This window comes from Nycticebus coucang, chromosome X, assembly GCF_027406575.1.
Source record: "Nycticebus coucang isolate mNycCou1 chromosome X, mNycCou1.pri, whole genome shotgun sequence".
Taxonomy (NCBI): domain Eukaryota; kingdom Metazoa; phylum Chordata; class Mammalia; order Primates; family Lorisidae; genus Nycticebus; species Nycticebus coucang.
This window is the reverse complement of record NC_069804.1, coordinates 80647105-80664685: the sequence shown is the minus strand read 5'-3', so window position 1 is coordinate 80664685 and position 17581 is coordinate 80647105. Positions and strand designations below refer to the sequence as shown.

The 17581-nt window shown below is 44.3% G+C and overlaps 1 protein-coding gene across 2 annotated transcripts in view; it reads right to left on the bottom strand.

Moving 5' to 3' along the window:
• Positions 1-1386: 1386 nt before the first annotated feature.
• Positions 1387-17581, bottom strand: part of LOC128577287 (NHS-like protein 2) — a 101322-nt gene continuing 85127 nt past the window's right edge. The window contains exons 3-5 of one of the 2 annotated variants that reach the window (XM_053579461.1): positions 14480-16807; positions 12016-12148; positions 1387-11221 (exon numbers count right to left, since the gene is read on the bottom strand). In XM_053579461.1, coding sequence (XP_053435436.1) covers positions 10900-11221; positions 12016-12148; positions 14480-16807 — 2783 coding nt within the window. In that variant the 3' untranslated portion in view covers positions 1387-10899. Of the gene's footprint in view, positions 11222-12015; positions 12149-14474; positions 16808-17581 lie in introns of those variants that run through there. The other variant, XM_053579460.1, reaches the window with a different exon arrangement.

Sequence of the window (17581 nt, the reverse complement as noted above, 5' to 3'; positions counted from 1 at the left end):
ACTCTCTCTTCAGTTAACTAATGTACCAGGACCTGCCATTTATATGTCTTTTGTGAGTTTGGTTAGTGCAAGTCAATCCCTAAAATCTCCCCCAACTTATGGCACAGTGGTACTGCTATGGTTTGAATGTATCCCCCAATTTCATGTGTGGAAACTTAATCCTCAAATTCGTATGTTGATGTTGGTGCCTTTGGGAGGCCATTAGGATTAAATAAGGTCATGGGGTGGATCTCCCATGATGGGACTGGTGGATTTATAAGAAGGGGAAGAGGGCCCTGAACTGGCATGCTCTTGTTCTTGTACATGTGATATGCTCTGTCGTGTTATAATGCAGTAAGAAGGCCTTCACCAGATGCCAGCACAATGTTCTTGGATGTCTCAACTGCCAGAATGTTAAGAAATAAATAATTATTTTTTCTTTTTAAATTAATCAATCTATGGTATTCTGGTATAGTAATGGAAAAGGGACTAAGACAGGTGCAAAGGAGATTCTGAATATGCTGGGGTGAACACCAGTCTCTGAATTGCAGGATCCCACTGCTTACCATGAGGCCCAAATCAAGCCATCCTCCTTCTCTGACCTTTAGATTCAAGTTTAACATCTGCTATTGTCTGACAGTAACCTTAGCCCTTGTCTTTCCTCCTAATATTTTAGGCTGTTTCTAATTCTGGTGTATCATTTTGGAAGAGGAGCCTGGTGGTGTCAGAGGATGTGATTTAGCACTGGGGCCTGGGGAGACAAGGATACTGGCTGCGAGGGTTTCAGACTTAAGAGGCCCAAGCTGGTTTGGAACAAAGAACGAAGCTCCTTATAAATGAGGGCTGACCCTCAATTATGGCTGTCACCATCTGCATGGTGGGACCATACACTTTTTGAATGATGGAAGTGATCTGAGCCACACCTGGTCTGGGTTTTTTTTGTTTCTAGTCCAAACTTACTCTGGTCTGCCCTGCTGGGAAGCTTTATTGAGCCAAAGAACAAAGAGGGAGTATGTGCCCTGAGGACAGTTGCTAAAGCCACCTGTCCCCTCAGGAGCCTAGAGAAGACTGTCCAACTACCCATGTCCCCAGGTCTCTCAATGTCTGCAGCCAAACTGCAGACGCCATGAACAGCAAAACTCGAATCCCTGAAATGAAATCCCTGAACATGGGCTGCCTGCCCCAATGTTTCAAGGTCATGGTGCAGCAGGCCACATTTCTACAAGGCACTGTGTACCACACGTATCTGTCTGGGCTCTCAGGAGTTTGTGAGCATCAAATCTAATGTGTGAGGGCTGTGTGGTCAGTAAAACATGCTCACAAATTGGGCTTAGTGTCTGAATAAAGACACCATTGCTACAATGAAAACCAGAGGGTGAAACAGAAAACTATTTTAAAAGAAAAAAAGTTTATTTTAAGAAGACACAAACAGCTCTAGCTATATAAAGAAAACAGTTCAATTGCTGGTAGCAAGCCAATAAGGAATGCTTTTTTTTTTATTCAAAGAAAGACAAGAAAAACCCTTTCTAACATCACCCCATGGAGGGCTCCTTTCCATTTTGTGTTGGAATTCTAAAGAGATTGGGATTGTGTTCTCTCCTCGTTTCTTCTGCTTCTTGACATTTTTTCCGGGGACCCATTCTCATCACTGGGGATATTGCCTTCCATTTAAGATATTGGTCTGTAAATTCCTATCTCCCTTATTATTCTTAAATGCATTGTTGGCAATCAGTAAATGCTGAATGGTAACTGCTAATTTAACAGAAGTCCATCTCCTAATTCTGCACACTAGGACTAGCCAATGCTCATTCCTGTTTGCTTTTGGCAAGTGGAGTATTTTTTCTGTTTTGGATTCAAGGCACAAGCCTGTTTTCCAAATCTAATTGTGGAAATCCTAAACAGAAGGCAGAAAGGAACTGTTTCATGGATGCTTTTAATAGGGAAATCCTGAAAGTTAGTTGTGTCTCTGACTTTCTAAAATTTCAGTGAGGAAGTATATCCCTGGGCTCAAATGACAGAAATCAAATGAAAGGTCCTATGAAGCAATGTGCTGAGCTAGGAAAAGCTGCAGCCTGAGAGCTGTGTCTGAGCGACTGAATCCACATTGAATTAGAGTCCTAGCTTTCTGTATGTTGGCCTGTCCAGAACTGCCAAGAGGAATTTCTTCAAATGGCTCCCTGAGGAGGAGGCAGCACAAGCCAAGCCAGTGGAAAGAAGGTCTCAAAAGACAAGAGAGGAGAAAGGCCTTGGGAGCCCCACCAGATCCGGATTCAGACTAGAGAAGCCGTGAGGGAACTGGGTGCTCTGTGTATGTGATTCATTAGTGACCGTGGCCCTCACAGTCCAAAAGGAGAACCCAAACACACACAGACACAGCTTCTCAACCACCACTCATATCCCCAAAGTTTATATGAGCGAATGTGAAAATATGAATGTGAGCTTTAGACTCACGAGTAGCATGAGGGGTGTAGATGGGAGCAAGATGGAGACAGATGTGAAAAAGCTTTAGGGAATCCTTTAAGAAGTTCAGGAAATAGGAGGAGATGGTATGCTGAATGCCCCTTGGCTGTGGTATTGCAAGGGGAAGTCTAAGGAGCCCCTCCCAGGAGCAGGGAAACATTGCAGGCACACCACATTGATTTTCTTGTCAGGGTGATTGCTGTGTCTACAAGTCCAAGCTGCATTAGGAAATGGATATATGGATATTCTGGGTTTTAAAGTCAGCCCTTGGAACCAAAAGAGCTGGTGATTTCCCTAAGAAATCATAGGCTTGGACTGGAATCTTATGGCTTGGGCCACCAGACTTTCCAATGACAGACCTACACTCATGATAGTAGTATGGGACAAGGCAGGGTGGACTGGGGCAGGGGTCCCTAACCACAGTTTTGGGGGAGCAATGATGGGACAAAAGAAATAAGAAAACTCAGAAATCCATTCTTTCCTACCAGCTTACCCCCAAACCTAGGGAAGCAGACACACATTGGATAACAAGAACAGGTCTGGAGAAAAGAATGAAGGTTTCTCCACCAAGGTGGTCAATAATGAGAAAGAGAGAATGGACACTTCATTGAAGAGCAATGGTTGGCATATGCAGCCCCTCCCTCCTTCCCCCCGCATAGTCAGATTGGTCTGACAGCACAGTAGACGGGAAGACAGTGAGCCACATCATCTAGTACACAACCCAGTCATCACATGGGGCAGGTCACAGAAATGCCTGTCCCAGAAGACAGCCTGGACTGGGGCTCAGCCTAAGGCTTTGCATGGCCTATGAGCTAAGAATGGTTTTTTACATTATCCAAGTGTTGTAAAACAAATGAATGAATAAACAGCAACAACAAAGAATATGCTACAGAGACCATATGTAGCCCCAAAGCCTAAAATAGTTATTATCTGGCTCTTTACAGAGTTTGCCAATCCTTTGTCTAGATAATGGAGAGAATCCTACCACTCTCTGGTCAGAAGCCTCTGAGCATGCCTGAAAAGGGAAACCAGAGGACATCTGGGAGAAACAGGGAACAATGGAAATGCCACTCAGTAGGACTAGTACAACCCTAAAGGTGCACTGCCTGCAACTCCACAAAATCCATGGTGATGTATGTAAGAGTAGCTAAAGAAAGAGCCACACTAAGAAACATTAGGCAAAGAATGTTCTGGAAAAGGGACTGCATGCAGAGCTTAGTACTGATTAGGGAATTCTGTTACTGTTTAATGAGATGGAGATAGAGTTTGAGCCCAGGGATTGACAAAATATCATAATTGAATAGCTTACGAGTGTCTAACAGTCTGAAAAATTTGTAATAAAGATTAAGAAGAGAAGGTTAAAGTAGATTCTAGAAAAGCTAATATTGTTTTGTCCTACTTTAAAGAAACACCAAATACAAAAATTCACATTAAAAAAATAGTAGAGACATTAAGGGACAATGGCAAGAGGAATCTTGGTTTTTCAAAAAGAAGTTACTAGAAGATCCCCTTGCATAGGAAGCTTCTTGAATGAAAAATGGAATTTGACCTATAAAGATCCATTTTTCCCCCACAAGTTTTAGGGAAAATATCCATTGTACAAACTAGGGCACATATTTTGAATTTGGAGGGAAACACATGTTTCTAAACTGAAAATCATATTCGTTTTTGGTTTCATGAAAGAACTCTTGAACATTTTTCCTTAAAGTTCACTGAAATAACCAGGAAATTCATGTGTCATAAATGTATAAGTCAGCTGTGGGTGTTCTATAAATGTAGTATTTTAAATGATAACACACTGGGCCCAGAGGCAGAAGACCTGGAGTTGAGGTTGGGCCCTGCCACTGGCTTGTCGTATGACATTATACAAGTCATTTGACATTTCTGGGCCTCAGTTTCCTTATCTGTGAAACAAGAGAGGTTGGTCCCTTTCAGCTCTAACATTCTGTGGCTACAGATAAATATAGAAATAAGATAAATACAACAATCTAGAAATAAGAAATATTCCCCAAAGTAAGCTTTGAGTCAGTAGAAAAAAGTAGCAATGAAATATAATAAAAAGAATAAAATTTTAACTGCTAGCTGGAGTAAATACATCTCATTTAAAAATTAATGAAAAGTTTTGTAATTTACAATTTCTCATGAGACTTCAGAACATACATATTTGATATTTCTTCACCATCATACGTATGGAGGAAGGAATGAGTTTGAGGTGACTTGTACACAACGCTGCATCTGCATGCATAACATTTTATAAAATTGGACATTAAAAAAGCAAGACCATGTAAGTAATAAATTTCTATAAAGTTTGGCATTACAAAGAAGCTAAGAGGGTTAATTGGCTGTTCGATTCAGATTTTGTTTTTGAGTCTGTTGTTACCAAATCCTACCACATAGGCAAAATCTTAAAATCAAATATACTTCTGCCAGAGTCCTCCTAGAGAACAGCTACCATGGTGAAGGTAAGCATTTAAGAGTTAGCAATACCAGACAAACCTAACACGTTTCCTTTTTTTTCTATTTGTGAGTTAAAAGCAAATTAACCCAAACCAGGCCAGATGTGCTGGTTAAGTCCAATCAAAGGTTTTGCAGGCTGGGCAAGTGGTTGATTCAATCTGACAATTTCTTAAAACCAAACGAATGTACGCCTGATGAAGATGACAATATATACCTCGTGGCCAGAGATTGATCACTGTAAAGACAGCCAAAACAATGGGTAAGGTTGGAATCATTTGGGAAGTTGTGACTACAGTGATTCAGTAGCTTGAAGAGTAATGTCACCAGAATGAGCACACATGTGTGTGCTCACACACTCCAGGGATGCTGCCATTGCTGGTTCTGAAACCACACTTTGAGAATCACTGGCCTAGATTTTGGACTTTATTGAACACAAGTATACGCCTATTCATTTTACCCATTACTCATGCAAATTTCTTTTTGCTAAACTTATTAAAAATGCCCTGAATATGTGTCTATAACCATTTGCTACTGTATTCTTCTATAAATCTGTTTCAAAGTACTCTAAAACTTTGCTTATTTCATATCATTGTTTAAATCATTACACTTTTTGTTGCCCTTTGTTCCTCTTTCCCACTCTTTTGTCCTTTTAAATCTCTAAGATCTTTGTCGCTCACAGCTGGCATACTTACAAATGCTTTGAAAGGCCTGGGGGCCCTGGTATAGATATGGTCCCCTTCTCACACTGAGCTCAAGTGACAGCCCATAACAGAGATAAAGTGGGGGGGGGAGCACAGGCTTGTGTTTAAGAAAGCTGTACCTCCAACAAGTTTAATAATTACCACCAATACTGGATGACTGATATTGACTGGACATGGATTAGACAGTTTCACCTTTCATAAACAGAACACATTTTCACAAACTCTTTAAATCCTTATGTTCTTTCACTCAAATGGTAAGTAGAATTAATTCCCCTTATGTAAAAATGGTAATGTACAATATGAATGATCTAGGCCTTCTCAGTGGCTTTCAGTACAGTCCCTTGGTAGTAATCACATTGAATAACACTGGCTATCAGGACAATTTAACTGACCATCAGCTATTAACTAAAATGATTCTAGGAGATTAAGGTATTTTCTATGTTCTGGAGATAGCTGGCAGGGAATCTGGCCTGTCTATGGTGAAAAATACATTTCTACAACAAGTTGATGCCTAATATTCTGCACGTACAACTTCATTCCTTTGGCTTAAGGCTTTTCCCCTGTTAAAATACAAGTGGCCCTCAAAAGAGGTAGCATTAAGCATAAGCCATAATCTTATAGTAAATGAATTTTCCTTCCTGAGAGCATGTTTTTCTTAGAGAGAAGGAGAACAAAGTGGGAGGTACTGAGAAGAGTTGGTTCTGGGAAATGTGGTCTGAGAAGAATGGAGCAGAAAGAGGAGACAGAGGACCACTGTGACAGACCTCTCACTCATTCACTATTTTGCTGGAGGGCTGTTCCTGTGGGCACTCCTACTGAAATGGGTGCTAACTTGCCACTTGGAGCAGGTGACTTAGAAATCAACTGTTTTCTGATACTATTGACGATTCTTTTTTTTTTTTTTTGTAGAGACAGAGTCTCACTGTACCACCCTCGGATAGAGTGCCGTGGCGTCACACGGCTCACAGCAACCTCTAACTCTTGGGCTTCCGCGATTCTCTTGCCTCAGCCTCCCGAGCAGCTGGGACTACAGGCGCCCGCCACAACGCCCGGCTATTTTTTGTTGCAGTTTGGCCGGGGCTGGGTTTGAACCCGCCACCCTCGGCATATGGGGCCGGCGCCCTACTCACTGAGCCACAGGCGCCGCCCTATTGACGATTCTTTAATGTATAGGCATACAAAAGCTTATAGCAATGGAAAAATAGCAATAAAAGTTTTGGTGCAACAGATAGGGAGTTACCCCCCATATCAGAAAGAATATATGTTTTCATAGGAAGAGAAGCAAAACTGATATTACTCTACAAAGTGCAAATCACAGGGCTGGGATGAGGGTAAGGCACTTGCATGGCCCTGAGAGTGGGCACCTCTTTGACTTATGCATGCTAAGAGCCTCGCTCACCTCACCCTACTCCTGGCCCTGGCAAATCATATGAAAGCGAAAGCTCACCATCATGTCACAGACTTGATGAGAACAGAAGGCTGAATGAGTGAGGAGCAGAGCACTAAGCACGAACTTGGCTTTTTCCTGACTAGTTCATTTATGAGGAAGAGGGCAGGTGCATGGATAGATCTACTCAGGCTCTAATTGGATCTGTTATCTAGACAGTTGACATGGTTACTACGTAGTGAAATGCTCATTAGAAGAGCTTGGTAGGATCTCCTCTGTCTTCATACATTCAAGGTAACTTCTCCTGGGTGGCCCCTGTGGCTCAAGGAGTAGGGCGCTGGCCCCATATGCCAGTGCTGGCGGGTTCAAACCCGGCCCTGGCCAAAAACTGCCAAAAAAAGGTAATTTCTCCAGATCAGCTGGTCAATTTGTGGTGATTAGTCTAATGGGAACTATTTTGCTGCCTGTCATCTCACCTCCTTTATGGGTTGGCTAGGGATATGGTTCCTGGGAAATGGGGCTGAGGGACAAGTTGGGGTCAGGTGGGAGGCCCTGGAGTGAGGCTGAGGCAGGCAAAATTGTACAAGCAGAGGAAAGGAGACACCAGCAAAACTTACTCCTGTACTGAGAATAACTTACTCTCTCCCCTCAATATCTGAACCACAAACATGTAGTGAATACCTACCAAGTGCAAACCACCTTTAGTTACCAACTAACCTCCTCTCCTGGGGCTGGCTCCCTCTATTTCTGAGCAAATGGAAGTCAGTCTAGCTGGGCCACCTGCTATTATTTGATGGAATCAGAGAGAAAGAAGGAGATGGGACCAACTTGAAGTGGAAGCTGACCTTCAGGGACCCAACTTCATTTCCTTCAAACTTCTTCTCTATTCTACCTTTAAAAAGTATTATCATGGCTGGGTGTGGTGGCTCACTCCTATAATCCCAACACTCTGGGAGGCCAAGGAGGGTGGATTGCTTGAGCACAGGAGTTCTAGACCAGCCTGAGCAAGAGTGAGACCCCATCTCTACTAAAAATAGAAAAACTAGCCAGGCATGGTGGTGGGTGCCTATAGTCCCAGTTACTCAGGAGACTGAGGCAAGAGTATCATTTGAGCCCAAGAGTTTGAGGTTGCTGTGAGCTATGATGCACAACACTCACGGTGACAGAGTGAGACTCTGTCTCCCTCCTCCCCCCAAAAGTATTATCATTATTCTTCATACGGTACTAATCATAGCAGTAGGTTCTCTACAAGGCTTCTGGCAAAGCTTTCAGTCTCTCTTCTCCAGTCTTGGCAGAGTAGATAGAGAAGGCAGCAAATATTATGGTAAGTGCCTGGGTGGGAGCGAGGGTTGGTGTTACAATAATTAAGAGTAGAAGAGAGGTGTAGTATTAGGGGTAAGAAAGGTGCTTGGGGTTCTGTTAATCAGTGACTAACAAGAAGTTTCACAGTTTGATTTTTTGGGACAAGGTCCACCTGTTGCAAAATACTAAATGAATATATCCAATCCTAAGTATTATCTCTGACCATACAATCTCTGCCCCAAATCCTCTGTGCTAATGGGACACGAGGCATTTGAGGGCCATAGTGATGATGTGGAAGATGTTCTGAAGATTTGGGGCATACAGAGTATCATAGAGGAAAGCAAGACTCGAGGTAACTAAAAAACAAAGTGGGCATACAGCTTTAGAATATCTGGGGAAACTTCCAGAGGTAGCAAGGTGAGGGGAGAGGTACAACCCACTCGTAGTAAACAAGAAGCTTCCAGAAAAATTAGCAAAAGTAACAAGTCCTATACTGTGTGAATCCCATACTTGGCTTTAGAGTTCAGCTAGTCATAGTAATGGTTCCCAAGGAGCAGGCTCTGGCAGCCTTTCACTTTTGTTAAGCAAAAGCACAGACACTCCTTCATTTCCCTACAGAGGAAAATGTTTCTGTCTTTTGGAATTCTGAGTCTGGGGCAGACAAGCGTAGCATTCATACATAAACTAAGGCCTGGGGATGAATCTGTTTTATTTCACACTAAAATCCCTGAAATTTGTTTAAGACCTTCAAACAAAGTAGTTCTAATACTTTCAAAAGCAACTGGGCTTTCACTGGCTGTTTATTATTTTAAGTGGCTTCTTTCTAAATCAGGGGAAGTGCTGATTGCAAGAGTTAGTATGCCTTGCCTGTGCTCAGAATTCAGAACTGTACCAACCAAGGACCTAGGTCTAGAGTTTCTCTGTGTGAGAGGCCTCGATCTTCTCAGTACTCAGTATGGTTTCTTGGCTGTTCTGTTGAGCTGGAGGGTGGGCAGTTGAGCCAAGAGCTTGCTTCTCCTTGGTGAACAACAAGACCTATCAAAATTGAGATCTGCTTATCTCTGGAACTCTTACTGCATCCTCCAGAAGGTTGACCAATGAATCTGTTGGTTGGGGGTTGGTGGAGTAGGAAGGTATTAGGGAACTCTCTTTGTGAGGCAGACTACAATTTCATTTGACTTTTCTTTTTGCCTTTTGGGGATAGTAGACAACTAACTTTCCATCACTGGTCAGAAAGTTTTCTTTGTTCAATGATTTGTCTGTTTTTCCCCCACCCTCCAACCTCTCAGAAATCAGGCATACAAAAATCAAATGAACCACTACTCTTGCTCTGCTTAGGAATTGAGCTGACAAGAATAGTTACTGCCTGTAAGCTTCGGAGACAAAACAATCACAATGACTTTTCTGGAGCTTTTTCAGCATCCCATTTACTGAAGTTCTTATACTCTCCCCCAGCATGGTTAATTGAAAGTTAGTCAAACAGCAGAACCTAAATGGCAAAAAGTAGCCCTTTTTTTGTGTGTTATGGGCCATAACAACTTGCAAGGCTGCCTTGTAGATTTTTGATAGACCTTTTTAGTTTACATGTTCTTGGTTTTCATAACAGAGTCAGACTTCCTTTAAAGAAAAACAAACCATGATCTGAATTGAATGGTGGGGGGCAAGGTGCATTTACTTTCTATCCTCTTTGTGTCTTTGATAATGCTATTACTTCAGATAATTACTTCTTGTAATGAGTGTTACATGCGAATGAAAGAGAGTTCTTTGAATGCAGCATGAGCTGGACACAGATCCTGGCTACTGCTGTCAACAGATTTTTTGAAAGATCTGGGGGTGCACTTGCGAGTTATTGTGGGTAGATCTGAGTGAACAAATGGCTGTCTCATTTGTTGGCTGAGCCTGGTTCATCCAAAACAACATGGTCCTGGCCTTTTCTAACTAATGGGGGGGGGGTCTATATATTTATTGAGGCTTATCACCCTGATCTCCGTGTAGACAATCAAGCTGAAAAAGGCATGAAGTTTCAGGACAGAGTCACATTCATACTTTGCACCACAAAAGCCATCTAATCAACCCCATGCCGAAATAAGTGCACACCTGCAAACCTCGGGCACACAGAGGAAAGTTAAAGTATGGCTGAGGAGACGTTAGAGTCTTTCTGTATCTCCACACAGGGCCATCAGGACCTCCCCAGGATAATGACTTATCCGCAATGGCACCATATCCCCCCAGATTTGGCAGCCCCAAATCTGCTCTCCCATTGCACCCCTCAGTGACAGGAGCCAGGGATGGAGCAGCTGGGTCATTGATTGAAAACGTGGCACATGTGCCCTCACATCTGAGAACTTCTTCTTAGTGTGCACCTCTGGGGGAGAATAAGAAGAAACTCGGGAGTCAGTCAAGGCAAGACTATAAGTATGAAAATGTAAAGCGTCTGAAGATAATTAAGTGCCTGTTGACTTTAGCTCTAGATGAAGTGGTCTCTCTCCTGCCATCCAGAGTGTGGGTTAATGTAATAGAAATGTAGGCTCTGTTGTTATTCCCAAGGTTCCTTTTTAAAACTCCTCCTCTAATCAAGTTTAGTAAGTAAATCCTGCTTGTTGAACCCAGGGCTTAGGTACTGGGGTTATCGGTGGTTTCATAGTCTTTCGAAAATTGTGCAATAATTCTCCGAGCTAGTGGGTTAGTGGTCTTCAGCAGTTCAGCTGCTGAGGGGCGGGACTTGAGAGTTGCCTTGCTTCCCTTTTTCTGTAGCAAGGCCTTGAAATCATCATTTCTGCCAGCATCTAGGTTGGCACTGCCACCTGACCCCAAGGTGGCAGCTGACTCACTGATCGGAGACTCAGCTGTGTTCTTTATTGGTGAATGCGAGCTTGGTCTGCTGTAGGCAAAGGCCTCACCAGGCTCCTTCCAGCCAAGCAGCTTTCTTTTGGACCTAAGTAAGAGAAAGTTTGGTATGAGTAAGCTCACACAACAGATGCTTCCAGTGCTTCACAGGCCTCTGTGTGCTAGTGATGTGATCTGAGAATGGCCATACAGCAGTCTTGCAAGCAGTTGTATTGACTGGCTTTCTCTTTCCCGTCTAAGTCCTCAGTGTTTCTGTCCCCACATTCCTTTCAGTGCCCATAGCTGGAGTCACGTGGCCTGTGTCTGCAGGCTCAGTTCTGCCCAGGTTCTAGGACCAAGGACGAATTTCAGGAGTCAAGCCTAGCAGCTCAGTGACTCTTGAGTTGGGATCCTGTTCTAAACTGGTGCTCTAGTTCAAATAACTGGACTCTTTCCAGATTTCTTGTCACCGAGCTCCTCACTTGTGCCCTTGCTCAATAACTGGGTCCCTATCTCTGCTTAAGTTCTTGCTTTGATATACTGCCTGGTGCCCCACTTCATCTCTTGATAATATGTTTTGGTACAAGGAATTCTGTGAAGTGTTAAATGTCTTTGACTGTAGACAGCTGTGAGAGAGCAGTTGGAGCCACAATAGGCCAAATGGTTGCTAGGAGATGAGGGGCCTCTCACTCAGCACCTGGTCTTTCCCTCCTTTCCCCTCCTCCACTTCACCCAGTGACGTCAGTGAATTTGAAACATGAGGCCCTGGATTGCACTCATATATGTGGGTATCTGAACTTAGTCTCCAGCTGTAATTCTAATGGCTGCTTAGAGGTAGGAGTTTTTCTTTAAGCAGAAAAAGGGAAGGCAATTGTAATTAGAATTAATGAAAGTGGTCCAGACCTGTGTATCACAGTAAATAAATCTTCAGTTGTGCGTGAAGCCACAAACACGTCATCATCATCCTCTGCAATCCATTCGGCTGTTTTATCACTGATTAAACTTTTTTCTTCCATGATTGGTTCCACAGAACTCCCTAGGCATAAGAACAAAAGGAATGACTTTGATCACAAAATACAAAGCACATCTCAGATGTTATTTCATTCCATGTTCAAAGCAACTCTGGACAGGCAGCAGGGGGGCAGGGATTTTTAATGTTTCCATTTTGCAGAGGAGGAACATGAAGTTCAGGAGTTTAATGATTTGCCCAAGGTTGAGTGAGCAGTGAAGATTGGCTTGGGTCCCTGTTCTCTCATGCCTTTTTCACTACAACAGGCAGCCTGAGCATTTTCTTGTTTTATTTGTTATTTTTATTTATTTAATTTATTTTTTTGAGACAGAGTCTCACTATATTGCCCTTGGTAGAGTGCCGTGGCGTTACTGCTCACAGCAACCTCAAACTCTTGGGCTTAAACGATTCTCTTGTCTCAGCCTCCCCAGTAGCTGGGACTACAGGCGCCTGCCACAACACCTGGCTATTTTTTGTTGTTGTTGTTATTGTTGCAGTTGTCATTGCTGTTTACCCGGCCCAGGCTGTGTTCGAACCCGCCAGCTTGGGTGTATGTGGCCCGCGCCCTACCCACTGATCTACGGGCGCTGCTGCATTTTCTTGTTCTAAATATGGTATATTGGTGGTGCCCATAGCTCAGTGGGTAGGGTGCCAGCCACATACACTGAGGCTGGTGGGTTCAAACCCAGCCTGGGCCAGCTAAAACAACAGTGGCAACTGCAACAAAAAAATAGCTGGGTGTTGTGGCAGACACCAGTAGTCCCAGCTATTTGGGAGACTGAGGCAAGAGAATCTCTAAAGCCTAAGAGTTTGAGGTTGCTGTGAGCTGTGACGCCATAGCACTCTACACAGGGCGACAGCTTGAGACTCTGTCTCAAAAAAAAAAACAAAAAGGTCTATCATTTTTAAGGCTGGTGCAGTGGCTCACGTCTGTAATCCTATCACTCTGGGAGGGTGAGGTGGGTGGACTGCCTGAGCTCACGAGTTTGAGACCAGCCTGAACCACAGCGAGATCCCTGTCTCTAAAAATAGCCAGGTGTTGTGTAGAGTGTCTGTAGTCCCAGCTACTTGGGAGGCTGAAACAAGAGAATTACTTGAGCCCAAAAGTTTGAGGTTGCTGTGAGCTGTGACATCATAGCACTCTACCAGGGGCAACAAAGTGAGACTCTGTGTCAAAAGTAAATAAATAAATAAATAAAATCAAGGAGCTAAGAGTGATCTAAAGCAAGGAGATAATAAATAAATAAATAAATAAAAGCAAGGATCTGACAGTGATCTAAAGTGGGGGTGAGTGGGACCCTGAGTGGTCTGTGGGGTCTGAGGAAGTATATTCTTGTTTTAGTCACCCGAGATTTTGATGTTTGGTGTTATGGGTTCAAAGAAGGATGAGACACATAGATGAATTTTGGGAACATTAAGCCAAGTGAGATAAGTCACAAAAAGACAAATACTACACGATTCCAGTTACATGAGGCATCTAAAGTAGTCAAATTCATAGAGTCAGAAAGTAGAATGGTGGTTGTCAGGGAGGAATCCAGGGTGAGGAAGAAAGGGGAGTTGCTGTTTACTGGGTATAGAGTTTCAGTTTTGCAAGATGACAGGGTTTCTGGAGGTTGGTTGCTCAACTATGTGAATGTACTTAACACTAATGACACGCATTAGTGTCATTAAAAATGGCTAAGATGGTAAAAGTTACTATGTGTATTTTACCACAGTTAAAACAGAAAGAGACAGGAAAAGAAAGGATGAGGAACACTAATGAGCCTGGTTTTATGGTTCTTGGAAGAGGTAGCCTCAAACCACCCTGAAAAGTGAGCTCCTTTTCCTCTGGAACGCAGGAAGAAAGGCTGCTGGTGGTAACATATTCCATTGTTTCAGAACACATCCCACCCCAGCCTCCCACAGCACTTGAACTCAGTCTAGGAGGTATTTAGTCCCCATGAAACTAAATTCAGAGCAGTATTTAGTCCCCAGGAAACTAAATTCAGAGCAGCTAACAAAAATTCCTGTAGCTCCTGGGGCCCAGGATGTATGCCTGGTTAGGTAGATGGGATCCTGAGGTCATAGGGTGCTAGGACTTAGTTTGATTTCATTAACTCATCACTAGGGCTTCAAAAGTAGATTGGCCCAAACTGGGCTTTGGAGATCTGTCCCAGGTCAGTCCTGATCCCAAGGGCAACAAGGCCAACCCATGGTTCTTATATAGAGTAACTCAAACCTCAAGAGGTGCCCCTTACTGACTTTGGTCCTCCTGTGATCAGGATAAATATTCTGGGGCATCTGCTTCTGTTTCTGGCACTCCATTCTCACCCTCATCTCTCTTGTGATTGAAGAAAAAGCCAGGGACAGTTTACTAACCCAGAGGGCTTGCCTTCTTTTCACTGTCAATCTGTGGAGTTGAAGTCATCCTTTCACCAAGTGACTGCAGGCCATCCTCAGTGTGGAGACACTTGGCATCTTCCTCGAGGGTGATGATGGGGCTGACATGCAGCCTTGGTTCTGCTATGTAGGCCTCCATTTGGGCTGTGGGGGAGGTAAGAGGCAGGTACAGCACACTGGGCTTTTTTGGTACAGGAGGTGGAATCTTGCCTTTCCTTTTCTCAGCTTCTTCCTGACTCTGGAGGCTAATTCTTTCAGGCAAGGGTCTCACTTTGGGGCCCTCATCCTCCATATTTCCTTGGGGAGGTTGCTGGGTTCCCGAGAAGAAAGCACCAGAGGAACTGGCAAAAGGTGTAAAAACAAGAGTTGAGGGTGTTGTCGACTCGCTTGGGTTTCTGCCATTGGGGAAGCTGGAGGACTTTAGTTTCCGCACTACTGTGTAGCTGTCTTGAGAGAGTGGTCTCCCATGTTGAATTGAGCTCTTGGGGGTCATAGTCAAAGTAGGTGAAGTTAGTGGGTATTCCTCGGGGACAGATGGTGGCTTGTGGACCAAGCTTGGAGGTCTTCGGGCAAGTGGAGGCTTCTCAGCTATGGGAGGTTTCATCTTTCTCTCTGGTAAGGTGAGGACTTCTGTTTTGGAGTCCTCAGTATAGTCAGGGCTCTCAATGTCATCTTCTGGCTCTGACTTGCTGACTGACCTCAGGCGAACAGAACGTAGGTCGGACTGAGTAACCATGGGCATGATTGGCTGGTTGGGACTAGTTTTCTGGGCCAGCTTAGCTCCAAAATTTGTATCTGAGTGATGCCTGCTCACCTTGGTTTTGTTTCTAATGGAGATATTCATCCCAGATAGATCCAGGTTGGTTGAAGGGGTCAACGGTAGGTCAAATGATAGCTGTGACTTGGGAATTTTCTCCATTGGTGATGTTGGGGGCAGTGATGACTTCCTCTCAGGTACCACTGGACGTACTCGGACACTGCTGCTTGAAGGGGGTAAGTGGCCCAGGGTCAAGGACATGGAGACAGTGGGAGTTGGTGTCTCTGACTGGCTGGAGTAGCCACTGGAGGGTGACATCAGTCCAGTGGGCCTTCCTGGGGAGGATACCTCCCTGGCCTCCACCTCAATGGACAGTTGGGAAGGTGTAGTGGCTCTGGAGGTAGAAGGGGAGGCAAGAGACTCTGAGCTGCCCTGAACTTGGGTGCACTCAATGACTGTGGTGCCAGTAGCAGTGCTGGAGCTGGACAAAGATTGGTAGGTGTCACCAGACTTCCAGTCAGTTAGATACCAGTGGTGGGAGAATTGTGTACCTTCTGAATCTTTGAGGGTTGGCACAGCTGGGTGACCCTGAGCATCTAGGTGGCATGAGTGATGTTCTTGGTATTCCAAGGAGAGGCAAAGGCTCCTGGGCCTCTGGTCCTTGGGTAGCATGGATCCCCCTTCTGGCAAGAGGACTGGCTCATCTTTGACCAGTGAGACACTACGTGTTGGTGGAGAAGGCTTCTTTTTTGCCTTCTTAAGTGAGATACTCTTGGACCTCTGCCTTCTGGGCTGGGACTCCTGTTGGGCACTAAGGGAGGCAATGTTGTCAGCACTGTTGCTGCCCTCAGAACTTGTACTGGCGTAAGGCAGGGCACAGGCCTCATTGGTCTTCTGCTCCTCATCGTTGTCCACATCTGTGGTACCTGTGTCTGTAGGCACAGACAGCGACCGCTCTCGGAATCTGCTGGCCCCACATGGACCTGTCTCCAGCTTCGAGGTAGCACCAGTCAAAAGGCCAATCTTGGAGGGTCTTTCCTGTATTTGCCTTCGTTGAGTAGGGTGCTCAGAATAGCCAGTTAACCCACTGCATCCTATTGGACTATCACGAGTGACGAAGAGGGTAGCAGCCTCCTTAGTAACCAGAGGTGGGAGTGTGTTCAGAGAGACCCAAGAATTCCCAGAGGAAGGATTTTTTCCATCTTCATTGACTTGATTTCTCTGGCTGGGGGCACATGGAGTCATGTAGGTAAAAGCATCTCCCTTCCAGGAAGTGGAGAACGTTGATTCTGTTGGTCCATTGCAAGAATTTGGGACACTGTACACCATTCCCATGCTATCCATGCCAGGAGGGTTTGGACCACTCCGTGCCTGGGGAGGTTCTTCTGGCTCACTTGAAGGATTTCTCAGTACTGGTGATGTGAGACTTGGGAACCGAGCTTCCTGACCAACTGCAACTCTTCCATGAACACCTTCCAAAACCAAGTGACTGGGTCTGATGTTGGAGGTGGTAGGGTGAGCCACACTGCCTGCTGGGCCTTTGCTGTGACCTGGAAGAAGTAAACACAGAATGTTAGTGGTGAAGCAAGGGACCCCTTATCAGCTGTTTCGAGACAGGAGCACCAACATTTTGCCAAGAAGCATATGTCAACAGTGTGGTCAGAATTCCTTGGTTCTTCCTTTCCATGGATGATGGATGCTGGGAAAGTTGGGTCCTTGTCCATCACCCCACCGTGAGTCATAGAGTGCCCTTGAATTGTCCAGATGGCTGCCAAAGGCTTTCCAGCTTTGGTTATTCCTTTTAGAGCTGATGTGTCACATGGGACTACGTTGGGTTTTTCTCATACTTTCACCCCAGACTCATGAAATCATCACAGACCTCAGCATTCATCCATCCAGAGATGAGAGCAGAGGCTTCCGAACTAGGGACAGCACTGTGTGACTTTCAGCTCCAGTAGTGACTCTGGAGTATGTCCAAGCTGGAAAGTTAAGAGTCTGGTTGCATTTTTGGTACCTTTCAATTTTAGGCTTTGCAACATAAGATACTCCTTAGATTGTATCCTTATAATCTACAGATATGAACAAGCCATTCAGATGTTCCAAATCCCCAAAAGTTTTCTCATATATTCAAACAACTATTACTGCTATGTCATTATTATTACTACTGCTGCTGTTATGATAATTTATAATAACAGTCACCATTTGTTGAATATGGACTATATACCAGGCACATGTTAGGCAAATTACATACAGTAACTGTAATCCTCATAGTAATTCTACTGAGTTGGTATTATTCTTCCCAGTTATAGGTGAAGAAGCTGAGG